This window comes from Portunus trituberculatus, chromosome 23 (assembly GCF_017591435.1).
Source record: "Portunus trituberculatus isolate SZX2019 chromosome 23, ASM1759143v1, whole genome shotgun sequence".
NCBI lineage: Eukaryota > Metazoa > Arthropoda > Malacostraca > Decapoda > Portunidae > Portunus > Portunus trituberculatus.
In genome coordinates, this window is record NC_059277.1 from 9,735,903 (window position 1) to 9,752,269 (window position 16,367).

The following is a 16,367-nucleotide window of genomic DNA, read 5'->3' on the forward strand; positions in this document are numbered from 1 at the left end:
ATGGTGGACTGAGGTGCCTATCAGCTGCCCCAAGGACGTCCATAACTGTGACGTGAAGGTGGTGCCGCGGTCGGATGTAATATGCTCCAGGACGCCGAACCTGGAGATCCACCCGGAGAGCAGGGCTGCAGTGCAGGACGCCGAGGTGGCGTCAACTATGGGGATGGCCTCAGGCCACCTAACTGAGCAGTCGACCACAGTGCATAGGTAACGATGCCCGGAGGACGGCGGAAGAGGACCCACGACGTCCATGTGGATGTGGGCAAAATGCCTCTGTGGTTGGTGGAAGGAACCAGTGCCTGACTCTGTGTGACGAAGACCTTTGGATTTCTGGCAGGAAGTGCGGGATCGAACCCAATTCCCGGCATCACAGGAGATACCATGCCATACAAATTTCTGCGTCAACAGGGTGACAGACCGTGGATAAGGTGGAAAACGTGACGACGAAGAAAATCTGGTATCCACGGGCGCAGCCGCCCAGTACTGATGTCACAGAGGATGGTCATGTCGGAACCGGGAAGGGGCACATCCTCCCACTGCAGGGCTGTGAGCGATGTTCTTGCTGCTGCTGTCTCAGGGTCTTGTAGCTGTTCTGTGGCAAGATGAGCATAGTTGAAGCCCAGCTGAACTGTGTCTATTGCAATTCTGGAGAGGGCATCAGCCACAGGGTTCCTCTTGCCTGGCAGGTGCCGGAAGGTGCAGTTGAACTCTGCAATGTCTGAGAGGTGACGGCGCTGCCAGGGGGACCAGGAATTCGACTGCCTAGTAAAGGCAAGTACTAAAGGCATGTGGTCTGTCTGAAAAGTGAAAGTGGCACCCTCCAGGAATTGATGGAAGTGGCAGACAGCCTGATGGACAGCAAGTAGCTCTCTGTCAAAGATAGAGTAGTGTATTTCAGCCCCACGAAGTTTGCGGCTGAAGAAACTCAGAGGGCATGGCTGTCCATGGATAAGTTGTTCCAAAACAGCACCAATCCCGATATTGCTAGCGTCCGTGGTGATGAGGAGAGGCTTACCAGGGATTGGATAAGCAAGGAGAGTTTCTCCTCCCGGAAGGCCTGTGCTTGCGAGGAACCCCAAACCAACTCCCTGGGTTTGCCTGCCAGAACTTCGTAAAGTGGTGCCATGGTGGATGCAATCCCAGGCAGGAAACGGTGATAAAAGTTGACCATCCCCACAAACTGTTGGAAAGATTTGACCGTAACGGGTGTAAGAAATCCTGGATGGCGGTAATCTTGTCAGATAAGGGCGAAACGCCCACAAGAGAGAGGTGGTGGCCTAGGAAATCAACCTCTCTTGCCCTGAAAACACATTTGTCAAAGCGGACCACCAGGCCATTTTGCTGAAGGCGTCCTAGGACCATGGAGAGATGGTGTAGGTGTTCTTCCTTTGAAAAGGAGAAAATGAGGATGTCATCAATATAGCAGGCTCAGAAGGGCAAATCACCAAGAACGCCGTCCATCATTCTTTGAAAGGTGGCACCGGAGTTCCGTAGACCAAAACAGCTGTACTTGAAAGTGTAATTGCCGAAGAATATAGTAACAGTAGTTTTTGGGATGTCCTCTGTAGAAGCAACTTGGTATAGTAGCACGACTGTCGCCTTTGCCCAGTTTATTCCTTCTGCCCACTCCCAATTCACAGAACATCTTAATAGGTAGGATTCGAAGCTTCAGACACAATTTTTATACATATCAGTGAAGCACTCATCCAAACACGATCCAACAGTGTTAACATCATTTGCTTGTACAACAGTCAAACTGAAAGACAGAACAAACTAACTGCTCATTCACACACATACACTACATCCTCAAGATGCATAGGAACCTGGTAATAACCCTTGAACAAGTCCAGTTTTGAGAAGATTTTGGCACCATGGAGGAAGGAGGTTATGTCTGATGTTGGGCAGTGGGTAGTGATCCGGCTCTGTTCTGGTGTTAAGGCACTGTAGTCTCCGCAAGGGCGGAGGGAGCCATCCTTCTTCATCATGATATGAAGTGGTGATGCCCAGGGACTTGGTGCCTTCTGGCAGATGCCCAGATGTTCAAGCTCAGCAAAGATAAGCTTGGCCGCGGCGAGTTTGTCAGGGGCCAGACAGCGAAACTTGGAGAATACAGGAGGGCCGGCCATCTTTATGCGGTAAAAAATACCATGCTTCACTGGAAACTGAGGCTGCTGGCGGAGTTCCGGCTTGAAGACATCGGGGTACATGGTGCGAAGGTAAGCGAAGCAATCAGTTGCTTCGATGACCTGTAGCGCGACATCGGTGGGAGCGGCAGCAATGGGGACAGTAGAAAGAGAAGTCGCGTCAACCAGCCGACATCCATGAGAAGCTGGTAGTGCAAAAGAAAGTCTGCCCCAAAGAGGGAAGGTGGACGAAACCACGTAGGGGCGTCGATCGTAGAGAAAGATGGGAGCTGGACCTGTCATCTGTGACTGCCGCCGATAGAGCTCCGCCGGGAGTGGAAGGCGTAGAGTGACTGGCGGGCGTCTCCATGGCGTGGAAAAGCAGTCACTCCGGGGTCACCAATGTAGCGATGATCGCTACAAGCGTTCTGGTCCAGCAAGGAGGAAGAAGTAACCAGTGACTCTTGTGACAGTGCGTGCAGTGCCTAGTGTTGTGTGTGCAGTGCTGTGACAGTGGCTCATAAGGATCCATAGATTTTCGTGGCCTCTTTTGAATCCTTATGAGCCCTGGAGGTAGTCCTGTGTGGGTATCACAGGTGTGGTAGCTGGCCGGTCTTCCTCAAGAAGGCACAAATAAGGTGAAGGACAACAGGTTGCCAGGAGGGTGGACGCCAGAGGCCGCCAAAAGGGTAGGCAGATCGAGTGTTGTGATGGCCAGGGCAGAAAGCTGGGAGCGTAATGCAGTGTGTTGAGAGAGGAGGTGTGGGTATTGAAGCAGGAAATGTTCCATGGCCTCAGGGGTAGTCCTACACCAAGGGCAGAAGGGGTCACGAGACAGTCGACGTATGTCCACGGTCCGAGTGTAGGTTGGGCTTCCTCACTCGGGACAACGGTTTCCTAGCGGGTGGGCTTTGAGATAGGAGGTACCACAAAAAGTATCCCCTTTAGCCCAGAAATTCCCGTGAAAAGCCCACATGGTATTAAAAAAAAAAATTCAAAAATGCGATGCAAGTAAGGAGTATGGTGTGGCCCAGGCGGAGGCGGGCAGAAAACGCATATATATATATATATATATATATATATATATATATATATATATATATATATATATATATATATATATATATATATATATATATATGAACATGTTTTATTTGCCTTATAAGCTCATAACCACGAGAGAATGCAGGGAAAAATAAGGTGGGTTGGGGGGAAGGAAGCATGGGAGAAATTTTAAGTTACTCCTAAAAACGTTTTCTATGAAATTACTCGCTTCCAACAGATGGCAGCACCGTCGCTGTCCTCCAAACTTTAACCCAAACCAAAACTTCTTCTCTGTATATTCCTTGGATGTTTAGGCAATAAGGTATGCAATGTGTGTATTTATTTATTGAAATACTTGTATTCTTGTTGTGTATAATGTCTAGTGTTAGATTTTTGATACTTTAACCTTAAGTCTTTGCCCAGGGGGTGGGTGGCAAGGTCCATCCTCCTCCTTTGTAATAATTATTTATTAATTCAATAATAAATGTATCAATCAATCAATCAATCCTAACTCAAGAATCAAGACTGTACCGGCAGCTCGTCATTTTTCCGTATATAAGGATGGTTGTTAAGAAGGTAAGTAGTTTTCAATCGTTTTATCCACTATTGTATTTTTCCTATTATTAATAATGTTACGACACATAATAATAAGGGGATAAATTCATTAAGGCACTGCTAAAGCCTGAACTGAAGCCGTCAGTTGGCGCGGCGAGTGTGGGAGTGTGGCGCCGTCTGCTACAGGTAAACATTGCGTGGAGCTGTGGCTGTCACTTCTTATTTCTGCACCATTTAATTTCTATTGTGTCAAAATGATTATTGAATACACAAACATAGGTACTGAAAGAGGCAGAGGTGCTGGACTTGTTGAGGCAGGTGAACTCTGTGGCGGAATGAGAAGCCACACTGGGCCTTCACTTGCATAACACAGCACTGGACCATCCCTGTAAATAATTCCGGTACATCACATCCTTGCCCATTACTGCAGCTTCTAGCACAGCACACGTGGGTCCTGGTGGTGGGAAATCACTGACGCCAAATTTGGGACACATTTGAGTCTAACTTAACAAATGGCCTTGCTCCCTATTGACACCACCACCCATAAGGGCACTAATCTAACCAGACCGTCTGGGCTTCACTCTCCATGGACGCCTTCATAAGAACACTAATCAAATCCCTTGTTGGACACTAACCTAATCTAACTTATACTCACCAGAGAGGCAGCAAACTCCCCGGATCCTCATAAGGCTAAGGACACCGACCTAACCACAATTTCATTTGGGCAGTGACGGCTCGCCCATAGGAGCTGCAGAGTTGTAGTTCCCCCCAAGCCCAAACACTCACTGCCAGGTTTATGACTCCATCAATCTCGCACTAGAATAACATGCATGTAACAAATAATGTTGCGTTTTTTTTTTTTTTTTTTCTAAATATTCATAACTAAATTTTGAAAATTTACAGTAAAACGAGACTAAAATAGAAGTTTCGTGTTGTACAATAATTTATGATTTATTTGGTGCTACACCTAAGACAGTTGAGATGCAGTTGGTGCAGCTCACTGCTAAGCCTGCTTCTATAAACGCTCGGTCCAAGGCCTAGGTTTACATTGCGTTATACAGTGCAACTGTAAGTTTATAAAATCCTTTGTTTAATTATTTAATTTTTAATATTTTTTCTTCAAATTATACTGTTGTGTGAAGCTTGCAGTAACACAGTCCCTCCATTCTATTTTTCCATGAGCCACCACTGCATATGGGTTCTGTACTGAAAAATGTTGTGATTACAGAGCAGGTATAGTCTTAGGATTGTAGTAGGAGGGCAAAGGTGGACATCTGCACAAAGAAAGATGGTCTTCACTGACTTGAATGGAACTGGAGAAGAAAATAATGTTGTAGCCATGTAAGCCCTAGGCATTCTCATTAATTTCCTGAGTAGTTTTTAAATGTAACCTACAGTCAGTACTCACTGTTGTTCTTGCACTGTTTATGTTGAGACACTCTTCTAATTTAGAAATTTTGTTTTCAGAAGCCGTGCCACCATGAGACTTGCACTGGTGTTGCTGCGCAAAAGAATGCCAAATGGTCACATTTACTCAGGGTAAGAACATTTTATTCTTACCATAAATACAAATGCAGTACCAGCATTAACTCTTGTATTGTGAAACTCATAACACCATGAAAGTATGTGACATGACTAAATGTATAGCTACAAATGATGAACTCAGTACAAATATTGTCATTACCTGATAAAGATGATGGACACATTCAGATTCATGGGAAACCTCAGAGCAACAAACAAAGAAACTGTTGAAATAACTTACAGAAAACATGTAGTAAAGAATGGAGACAACCTACCATTGTTTTCACCTCATTCATATTAGTATTAAACAATATAATCATTATGCTTACTGTTTAGTTTTATGTTTTTGATACCCACTGGTTTTAAAGTTGTAAAATCTCTCTTTTTAAGGGATGGAATGATGAATTAGTTATTTAAATTTATGTAGTTCTGTTTTAAGTATTGATGTGTTCAAAACAGCAATTTGTCTTTATGAGTGCTTGAAGGAAATAATTAGTTACTTGTAGTACAGCATATATCCTCTCTTCCCAGTATTTTTCAGTATATGAAGCCTGTTACCCACACTCATTGTATCTCATTGTTTCATTGTTTTCCCAGATTTCTTAGATGTTTTTTTGTAGCATCTTTCTTTTAATCACCACAACACCCACTTGAGGAAACACTGATGTGTGCCATTATTATAGAGAAAGGAGGAGTGATTGGTGAAGAAAATAGCTAGATCCAATGTAAGAGGGGTTTAAGACTAAGCAGCACGATGGAGTGGTTGCAAACGGTATGAATGAAAAATACATATGTGTGAATTAATGAAATGGCAACATGACTTATAGCACCTCAGTGGGAAGCTCCTTTTTGGTCCAGTCAGGTAAATCAATTCCAGTACCAGATTGTGACCCATATATCCAGGAATACTGCGTAATGAATCCCTGCACAGTGTTGTCGTTGAGAATGAGGTTTTCCTTCCTCCAGAGGCCCAAAAGCTCACATGTAAGAGTGTGATTGTGAACATGAGTGTGTTCTTGTGGGCACTATATCTTTGGCACTTGGCAGTTGCCTTTGGAGATTATGTTTGCCTGTTACAGAGGTAGAATGATAGATGACTTGTTATTCAAACTAAGAAAGCAACACCTTGCCAATTTCATTTATGTGTGAAGAAGTGTTACAGAAAACACCATTGAATTAAGTGAGCACACACTTTTATGTTTCCAGTCTGGATGTAGAGTTATTTGAGAGTTCTTACTGAGCCTCGTGTTCAGTACCAGACAGTAAGAATAGGCTTAAGTTAATAGTTGTGACCTTATTGTCCAGCATGAATGAAATACAAATTATTATTAGGTACATTACAAGTAAAGTAAGTAGATATTATCAGAAAAGAAAGGGTATGAGTCACACCATACCACTTTGAAAACATCCCTTAATATTTACTCTTTCAGCTCTTGTAGTACTGCAGACGACCCATAGAATTCATGTATCTAGGATATGCTTTCATGTTCCAGCAAGAACCGTTTGTATCCAAAGGTGACCGGATTGGATAAAGCAGACATGAGGAGACGACTGGAAATTGAGGAGCAGAACATGCTTATCCTGAGACACCCGTATCTCACACTGGTGGGTAGTTGAGGGTGCTGTTGTGATGTGTGTGTTGCAAAAACTTGAGGTATCTTGTAGGTGCCTCAGACTGTTGTATTGTTGATTATTCATAGTTTTTCAGATGTACTGAAATTGATTAGATGTTTGAAGATATGCGAATAATATGTTCTTATTTGTTTATCTTTGAGCTAAGGGTGTGAATTATGTGTATCAGTGTCTGATGATTTACCTGTGCTGTCCCCTGTGAGGGCCTCTGTAACATCAGTATATTGTGTAATACATGTAAGTGAGTGAATTGTAGTGGTGAGATGATTGATATAGGATGAAATCTAAGTACTTTATTTCTTATATGTTTTAGCTGTTGTCTATGGCATTCCAAAGAAGACAACAACTAAAATGTGGGAGAAATTATTTATTTCTGCTTCATCATATGTTTCTCTCCCCATCATACTTCAGTATATATATTCCTGTAACTTTTCAAATAGCCATAAAATTGATACCATGTTCTTGTTTTTGCAGGATCAGTCATGGGGTCATGCAAAAGCCCTGGGCAAGGGAAAGATATTCTGTGATAAAATGAAGAATTCATCAGAAAAGTGGCTACCTAATGTTACCATAGAGGAACGATTTGAAACTTTAAAGAACAATGACATTTGGGATTGATGTGGTTGTAGCATGTTAGTTTTGTGAATAAACCTGTAAAGTGTAAAGTCTACTTAGGATTTTGTTACCTTAATTATGTCAGTTATTCTTTTGGTTGGTTAACTTGACCTAGCTTATTGTCACTAAACATGACCAGCTTAATGAAACCTAACTGTAATGATACAAAAAATAGTTGCAATGTTTGATCACAATGTCATTCATTGTAATATGCTGTTTTTTTTAAGTATCGAGATAATTATCAAAGGCTGAAGAGAACTCAAGGTGCAGGACATGTTATAGTTAGGCCATCATGATCACCCTGGCAGGATTATCTAAAACCCAAAAGTGAGTTGGGCTATTGATGTTTTATGATGTAGCAAGTGGAAAGGATACCTTATGAATATATGTATGTCCTTTGATGTCCAGGAGTGGCTTTGCCTTTTCATATAGTAGTCTCTATATCAAAATTACTTTCTTATTAGCTCTTACAATATTTTTGTGTATCACTGTATTCTGTATACATACATACATAAAACAAGCTTATATCTCACAAGAAGGAGGAGTAGCCAAGACAAGACAGACTTTTACATCGACACCCATGCCACAATAGAGGGAAAGTACTTCTGCCTCCACTTTATAGAGATCAGCTGCACAGCTTGCATAATTTGTTCAGCTGAAGATGCTGCCCTAGCTCTGATGTCATAGGGCAGTGTCACTCCTCATGGTCTCACAGCTACTCTTAGCTCACTTCTATTGCTTGCAGCATTTCCACTATGCTCCAGTGTCAGTCCTTCAAACTATCTATCCAACCTTTACATGGTTTAATTCATGACTGTTTCTCACACTTATGTTATTACTACTGTCCTTATTATCCTATCATCCTCCATTCTCTCATCATGTGTAAATAATCTCAGCACACTCTGCTCTGTCTGCCATGCCATGTAGTTAGTTCTTGATCCGATTCCTAAAACTACTGCAATTCACCTTATTTTGATGGCGGACATTTCCTCAAACACATCTACACATACCAGTATAAGCTGCATCACGTAGCTTCATGACAGCAGCTGAATTTAAAGAGGTTGATTAACAAGGCTGAAGAGTAAGTGAAATTTAGGCACTCTGTCAAAGCTATTCCCTTTCAAGATTATCCTCCTTTATGCACAATGGTTCAGTAGGTAGATAGATTATGGCATTCAAGTGAAGCACTATACACATAAAGGGCCAAATTTAACCAAAATCAAGTTACATCTTAGTGGTCCTCTTGGTTTTGTAAATAAAAGCATGAATAAGAAAATGTTATAGTGTTTTCTGGCAAGATACATGAGTCATACTACTGGCTGATGATTTTAACTTAAGTCACCTGTATTTTTCATCGCTCAATCTTCTACATTCATCTTCCCTTTCAGTTACAAGAGTGTATTAATTACCTCTCTCTCTCTCTCTCTCTCTCTCTCTCTCTCTCTCTCTCTCTCTCTCTCTCTCTCTCTCATCATCATCATCATCATCACTGTTGTCTTTTCTTTTAAGCACTATGTGGCAGAAAAATCCCTCAATCTTTTCTAGAGGCCAAACTCTTCCCTTCTAGCTACTTCAGGTCATCCCTGCAAAAATTCTGATTAAATAAACACACTGCATGAACATGGTAATTAGATCCTATTACATATTGATAGAAGGATTTCAGTTGTCTCCCAACTTCAGGCATTGTGTTATTTCTGTTTCTGATAGCTAGTTTAGGTAGTGGATTTATTAAATTTCCTTGGTAATAGTAAACCTAAAACCCATGGAATTATATTGAGTTTTTCCTTAAAGTGACAAATACCATAAAATTCCCAAGTTTCTGAATGGGAAGTCACATGTATAGGTAAATTATTTGTAGTCTGTAATTGGTAGATGTCTGTAGGTAGAATTTGTATGTCAATCGCACAGGGTCCCTCAGCACATACATTCTATCACACAGCCATTAGATACTGGAACTCATTACCAAAAAACCTACAAATCATAAAATCCAAACACCTGTTCAAAGTAGCTCTCAGGAAATATTTACAGGATGAAGAAAGAGCTGCTGAATCAAATGACTATGTTTATTTTTAACCATGACTGTCTTAGAATGTAGATTTAGGCTTTACTGTTAATTTTATGGAAGAGTAGGTAAATAAGTCTTAGATTTAGTATTACTGTGTGCCATTTCTATATGTATAATGACTCCTGTGCTGTCTGCCCCATCTTGCTGGATAGAAAAAGGGACCCTACTGGAAATAAGTTGTTAAACTTTAGTTGGTCATCCTGGAGGAAATATCTATGTACATTCAGTGGTTTTATACTATGCCAGTAATGCACATGAAGAATCCAAATAAACTTACTTACTTACTTACTAATTATCACTCGTACTAAACCCATTGATTACCTCTGGGATATGTTAAGCTATTGCGAACCAAACTAAACAAACTAGCAATTGATATTTTTTCTAGGGGGGGGGAGATATTTAATAAAAATCTTGTATTTGAAATAGTTTACCTAACATCGATTTTATAAGGTTAGTCGTTGTTATCTATTTTTAAACATATCTTCAAAAATATCAAAACTAATATATCAGTAATTTAGTGGTATAATATTTTTGGTACGAAAAGAGCTAATAATGTTATTTTTTTATTGCCTTACATATATAGTCCTTTGGTAGCATTTGTTATTGTTGTTAATATTAGATATACGTTTTGCTTCGACGATTGTGAGGTGCTTGTTTATAATTATGAGAGTGAAAAGGGAAATTATGGCGAATGAATAACGCTGCATAACAGTAATACGTAATCCGTTAACGTCTGCTTGGGAACAGGAAGAAAAGTTGTGTAAGAAGACATCGAATGTAGATAATATTTGAGATTATTTATTCAAGTTGTAAAAGTTTCATGGTTGTGGGACTAAACTCAGCTATTTTATTTATTTGAGAACAATTTAAGGTAACCTAATACTGCGTATTGTAATGCAATATTTTTCCAAATATAGAAAACCGTACAGTATTCAGGGCGCCACGTGACGGTGAAGAGGTGCAACTTTACTGTAAAAAGGTTATCTCCGCCTTCTTCCTTCAATTATCGGGCATATTATTAACGAACTGAAGTTTCTTAGTCATCGAGAAGCCTTCATTTGTTCCTGGTGGAGATTATCGGAAGTATTTGTTTACAAACATTGGAATGTAAACAAAAGTGTCGCCAGGCGAGCGTGTTTTGTCGGCGTGGCGGAGCATTGTGGTAGTGTGGCGGTGTGTGGTGTGGTGCGCACGCGGGGTGAGTGTGTGGCCGTGTCGCCATCTTCACCGGCTCGCAGGTCCCCACACGATGTCGAGGGGGCCCGACCAGCATGCCTGGGCCCTATTAGCCCTCCAGAAGCCGGCGCCGGCCTCTCCGCACCGCGTCCCCGCCTGGGCCTCCGACAGGAAGGGCACTCCCATCGCCAGGCTCGAAGGCAAAGAATTCGAATACATGGTGCGTCAGAGTCGGGTGGTGATCGGCCGCAACTCCAGCAAGGGCGACGTGGACGTGAACATGGGCCACAACAGCTTTATTTCGCGTCGTCACATTGAAATATACTTTGAGACGCCTCACTTTTACATGATCTGTAACGGCAAGAATGGCGTGTTTGTGGACGGTGTGTTCCAACGCAAGGGCGCGCCTCCCCTCCAGCTGCCTAGACAGTGAGTATCTCCTTATCTTACGTTATTTGAGGCTGGATTGTAGGGAACAAGTAGTATTTCAGAAGCTTGGGAGGTAGAGGTATGGGTAGAGTATGGCGTAGGGTGGTAGTGTTGGAGAAGAGGCTGATGTGGGTGTCAATATCTTATGTAAACATTGTGGTGCAGTGGCGGGGAAGGTTTGTTTTGATTGCGATGAGGCAAGTGTCAGCACACCCACACCCCCACGGTACACTGGGATGACTTGTACCTGTGTAGTGACCTCCCTTGCTTTAGTATACCGCTAGATGTGTGGCTTTTTATGAGGCTGGAAATGTCAAAATTCGGTAGGCGTACTGGTAGGTGAAATATGAGCTATGGGGGTAATGAATGAAAGTGTATGAGTGTTTTTATCCTCCCAGTCACTTGTTAAGACGGCATATAGGGCATTCATAGTTAATTTGCGTGGAAAGAGAATGTATTACTTTGTAGGTGTTAGTACATTGAATGGCAGGCTGTGAAGTGGGAACAGTGAATGGTATTTATGGTTGCCATCCAGCCCCTGCACTGCACATGCACTTATCATGATGGATTTTGAAAGCTAATGTGTGAATTTTGTATCAATCAGTTGTGTTAGTTTGTGGAGACTTTTATTTTGTTTATTATTATTTATTTATTCATTTCTACCATTTTTTGTTTATGTGTGACAGTTGATGTTGATTAGATCGTAGGTTTGTTCAGCAAGTTATATTATTAAAGGTATTGTTTTCACTTATTGTATTAAGTCTTACCTACATTTGTCCTGTGTGTTGGTTACATTCTTTGTGGTTTGATAATCAGTCATGACAATAACCTGCCTGCCCTTGTGTCTGTGTGACTGTATGTGCTGTGTTTGTAGTTAGTTACCTTATCATTTGACAACACATGAAGAAAATGGTCATAAGACATTTAAACGATTCCTACATTCTTTATCCTCATTTTTAGTCCAAAGCTGTATGCGCTCTAAAGCTCTGAAATTGAACTCATCACCCAAATCTTTGCTAAAAACTCGGTCTTGGATGATTCAGGGTTTGTTCCTTGCTTCCAGCCACGGATCCTTCATAATGATGTTTTCATCCCCTTGCTGTGTCTTAACCCTTGGAAGGCTTATGGACCTGGCAGAATCCTACCTATTGTTCTCCAAAACCGTGCCTTTATGCTTACAGTTAACCTAATGAAAAACTTCCAACTCTATCAACATCTACCTTTTCTTTCTACCAGGGGGTTAGCATACATTCAGCCTATTCCTTTAAAGGGTGAGCTCTAATCCTTCAAACTACCTTCTTATTGCTTTGATTTCCTACCTTTGTAAAATTTCTGAATTTTTCATCAACAGGAAGATTCTTAAACATCACATCACATCCTGATTACTAATACATTTTCCATCAAAGCCACTTTACTGATGATCTGGTTTATCTTAATGAGTCTGGGTCATATCTCATTATTGTATAATGTGAGTTAGAGAAAGAACCAATAGATGCAGCTTGTAGTATTTATAGTATATTGTATTGCCTAATTGTGGTACAAAGTAGGGCATGAACTAGAGGTTTGTGGTCCTGTCTGTCTTCTTTATTACATAGATAAAATTTTTTCTTTATATTGATAGACTTTTTAGTTTCAGTGATTTTTCCCTCAGTCCATATTTGACACTTAGTGTATGGGATATGAGACATGTTATGATAGTGTAGTCAATGAAGGAGGACTATACGGAGAGTCAAGACAGCATTGTGGAGAAAAGAATTGTTTACTAATGGTTCAGTAGGAAAATTTTATATTGAATCTGGCTTGCTAGTCAGTCACTAAGAAAAAAATCAAGATAAAGTTAATGATAGTATAATTTTTGTTACTTCTATCACTGCACAGATAAAAGAATCACCTGCATTGTTTAAACATTTTCGTGGTGTAGGTCTTCACAAGTAGTACCTATTAATGCTACTGGCCATGAACCTTCCAGTCAGCTTATAGTGGTGTGAGGCCATTTATGACAAGAATTGTATTGAAGGCTTGTCTTGTGTGAACAGTTAATATCTCTTTTAAGTGGTATCTACCTTTCATCTTAAGTATTTCATTCATCTGTGGCTTTTCTCCTTGTGTTTAGAAATTGTACAAAGCTATATATGATAGTTTTTATGGTTCTTATAAAATGTGCAGCAGATTTGTCTCTTTTGTATCAGAGGTTGAGCATGTGACATGTGGGTGCTCTAGCATGTTGTGTGTGGTCAGAGGCACTGATGCATTCTTGCTTATCTTATCACACATTTATCAGTACTTAATTTATTCTTTCAATGCAGTGAAAGATTTTGTCATTTTGGAGGAGTGGACATGGTAACAGAGGTGCTTGACCTGTCTCCGGGGTGTATGATGTATGCACTTTGGAAGGTCACTTAGCGGGTGTGCCTCTATAGCAATACTGAGGGGAGTGACAGGCACTATGATATATGTACAGTACGTATATCATTAAAATATAACCTGCATTTATTGTTCAAACAAATGACACAAATTATGATGCACTTAGTATACAATAGACAGTTATTATAATGAAACACTTAGATGAATAGTTTCTTGAGGATGTGATAGTCTTTCATAGAGAAATGTGTGTGTGTCCTCATAACTTTCCACCTTCCATCTTTCCATACTGCCTGCTTCTGTTGGTGGCATTGATAGGCAAGATGAAAATAGCCTATGCAGTCAGATGCTTGTACTGCAGGGTCATGTATTGTGTGGGGCAGGAAGGTTGTCCTGTTCTAGATCAAATAACAGAATGCCTCTTTCTTTTCCTTATTTTTCTGATATCAAATGTCAACAAGAAGGGACATATATGGCTTAATTGCAGGGTGATCAAAACCACCGTTGCAGCCAAACACAAACAACTTTTGTTCCTCATTGAAAAACTGGCACTGTGTTGCTCTGGGGTGTACGATTGCATTCCTTATGAAAACTGTTTTGTTATAGTGTGTGGCAGGCGTGTTTGGATTCTTGACTGACAGCTCTTTTCATCTCTCCTAGGACAGTAGATCTTGTGGTAACTAGTGAGCACTAGTTTGAATCCGTTGTTGTTATTACCTGTCAGTAAAAAGTATTTAGATTATGCTCTGGTAGGTGTCAGATTGTCATTGTGTGATGCCTGCTATGCTGCTTCACACCAGTATAATGTTGCTTTACAGCAGCTTCATATAGTGTTTATGAGAGAGAGAGATTTTTTTTTTTTTTTTTTTTTTTCCCTCATATGAGAAGAGATGCTTATTGACACCTCACTTTCGGGCACTCCTATTGTGGGAAATAGTTTTATATTATGTTTTGTTTATTTTATTATTTCTTCTGTGTGTGTGTGTGTGTGACCGAGGTTGATTGGTAAGAGCACAAGGTTAATTGATTATAGTTAATCTTCCTCATTTTTGCAGCATTCAAGTAGAGTTTCAGAGATGAAATTCCATCAAAACAATAAAGCAGTATATTTTGAGAGGCATCTTAGATAATCTGATATGTGTCAAAGTGTCATAGAGTACAGTGCATCATCTCACATGTGGCCCTGTCTTTGTTTCCCTCAGGTGCACACTAAGGTTTCCCAGCACAAACATCAAGATACAGTTCCAGTCTCTAGTGGATGACTTGGACCCTCCCCCTGCCCGGGTCCCTTCTCCACCCAAGAGGAAGATTCAGCCCCTCAAAATCAACATTCCTGAACAGGACGCCAGTATTGGCTCCCCGTTCCCCTCCCCCACAGGCACCATAAGGTAAGTTGGAGCCTGTCTTGTCAGTACTTCCTTGGCTTTCCCAGGTGGTTTGTAAGATCCTTCTGGTGTTGCTGTCTCAGAGATGTGAAAACTGGTGTATGATTGTTTTAGGTGTCATATTGTGCCTTAAAATGAAGTTTTGATTTGTACCGATGAAGTGTTGCGGTCACATGGCATGTTCCATTATCCTGTTCAGGGACTGGCTTCTCAGTGGGCCTTTTTGTTTGATTGTTTTTGTTGCTTTTGACATGTTTTCCCCTCGTACATAAAAGTAGAAGGAAGAAAATGTTGGGGTCTTTCATTTGGATCTATCTGGTATAGTCCAAACAGTTGATCAATTGACTTCCTAATGTTTACTGAAGTGGTTAGATATCAGTACTGAATGATGAGACCTGCTAATACTTAAAGCACTCGGAGTAACGGTGGACTTCAAACTTTCCCTGTGTGTAGTTAAATTTTTGATCCATAAGATGAAGTGAGATGTGTCATACTGTCATCAAAGGCTAACTAGCTACTGTATTATCTGAAGAGGGTGGAAAGGAAAGTGGAATAGATGATGATAAAGATTTTTTTCTTGTTTTTGATACATTGGTGGTGAGCTTGTCATGATACATAACATACAATTAGAGGTTGCTGTAGAGTATGTGTACTGCTGCTTTACTTTTCCTGTGTTGCTTGCTGGAAAGATCTGGGGATTACCTCTGATGTCACAATGTTTTCAGTGTTATCTGGATAGCTATTCATTGAGACTGAGCAGTTTTGTTTATTATTACTTAGTAGATGGATAGGTCACACTATTCTTGATCTCTTATACTTCAAGGTCACACTATTCTTGATCTCTTATACTTCAGCCTCATTCCTCTTAATTTCAACTTAAATCCAACCTCTATAACTTTAGGCAATACTCTTCTCTTTATCTCTAATTCAAGCCTCCTTTCTCTTAAGTCCAACAGCCTTTTCCCCTTCCCTTTCATCGTCCTACATACGTAATTTCATTCAACCCTACTCCAATGTAACTCCATCCTTTTCAATCCTCATGCTTTTGACAGATATTAAAATTTTCTGTAGATACACTAGAAATTACACACACAAAGGCAGCTATCACGTTGCTGTGTATCTGTGTAATTATTTCTGTGGTAACTCTAAAATTACTCTGGTGGACAAGTGGTGGTTACGCAATGTCTTCAGTACAGGATGTTAAGGTTCAACTCGCTTATCACTGGAGGAGATACACTGTAAAAGGACTGAATACCATACATTTGTGGATGAATAGGGTTGAATAATGGAAGACTTGCTTGTCACAGAGGGACTAAATGCGACCATGTTAGCTTGGTACTGTAAAGAGCGTAGTGTATGTGCTCTCTCTCTCTCTCTCTCTCTCTCTCTCTCTCTCTCTCTCTCGATGACGCATTTTTCTAGAAGGGGCAGTATCGTGTTTATTTCACAAGATAAATACTG

The 16,367-nt window shown here is 40.8% G+C and overlaps 2 protein-coding genes across 12 annotated transcripts in view; both read left to right on the forward strand.

Annotated features, from left to right (window-relative positions):
- Positions 1-3,454: 3,454 nt before the first annotated feature.
- On the forward strand, positions 3,455-7,545 carry LOC123507829 (ribosomal protein 63, mitochondrial-like). Of its 5 annotated transcripts, none has more exons than XM_045261057.1 (4): positions 3,455-3,489; positions 5,190-5,261; positions 6,737-6,848; positions 7,350-7,545. In XM_045261057.1, exons 2-4 carry the CDS (start codon positions 5,203-5,205, stop codon positions 7,491-7,493), a joined length of 315 nt encoding a protein of 104 aa, XP_045116992.1. In that variant the 5' UTR covers positions 3,455-3,489; positions 5,190-5,202; the 3' UTR covers positions 7,494-7,545. The 5 variants fall into 5 exon arrangements, with proteins under 5 accessions (XP_045116992.1, XP_045116988.1, XP_045116991.1 ...); XM_045261053.1 differs by lacking the exon at positions 3,455-3,489 and adding an exon at positions 3,593-5,063; XM_045261056.1 differs by lacking the exon at positions 3,455-3,489 and adding an exon at positions 3,695-3,743.
- A 2,959-nt stretch (positions 7,546-10,504) lies between these two features.
- The window catches only part of LOC123507827 (forkhead box protein K2-like), a 52,920-nt gene continuing 47,057 nt past the window's right edge, over positions 10,505-16,367 (forward strand). For 4 of the 7 annotated variants that reach the window (XM_045261049.1, XM_045261048.1, XM_045261050.1 and 1 more), the window contains exons 1-2: positions 10,505-11,160; positions 14,724-14,909. In XM_045261049.1, the coding sequence (XP_045116984.1) occupies positions 10,805-11,160; positions 14,724-14,909 (542 nt within the window). In that variant the 5' untranslated portion in view covers positions 10,505-10,804. The remainder of the gene's footprint in view (positions 11,161-14,723; positions 14,910-16,367) is intronic. The other 3 variants (XM_045261046.1, XM_045261047.1, XM_045261045.1) reach the window with 2 other exon arrangements.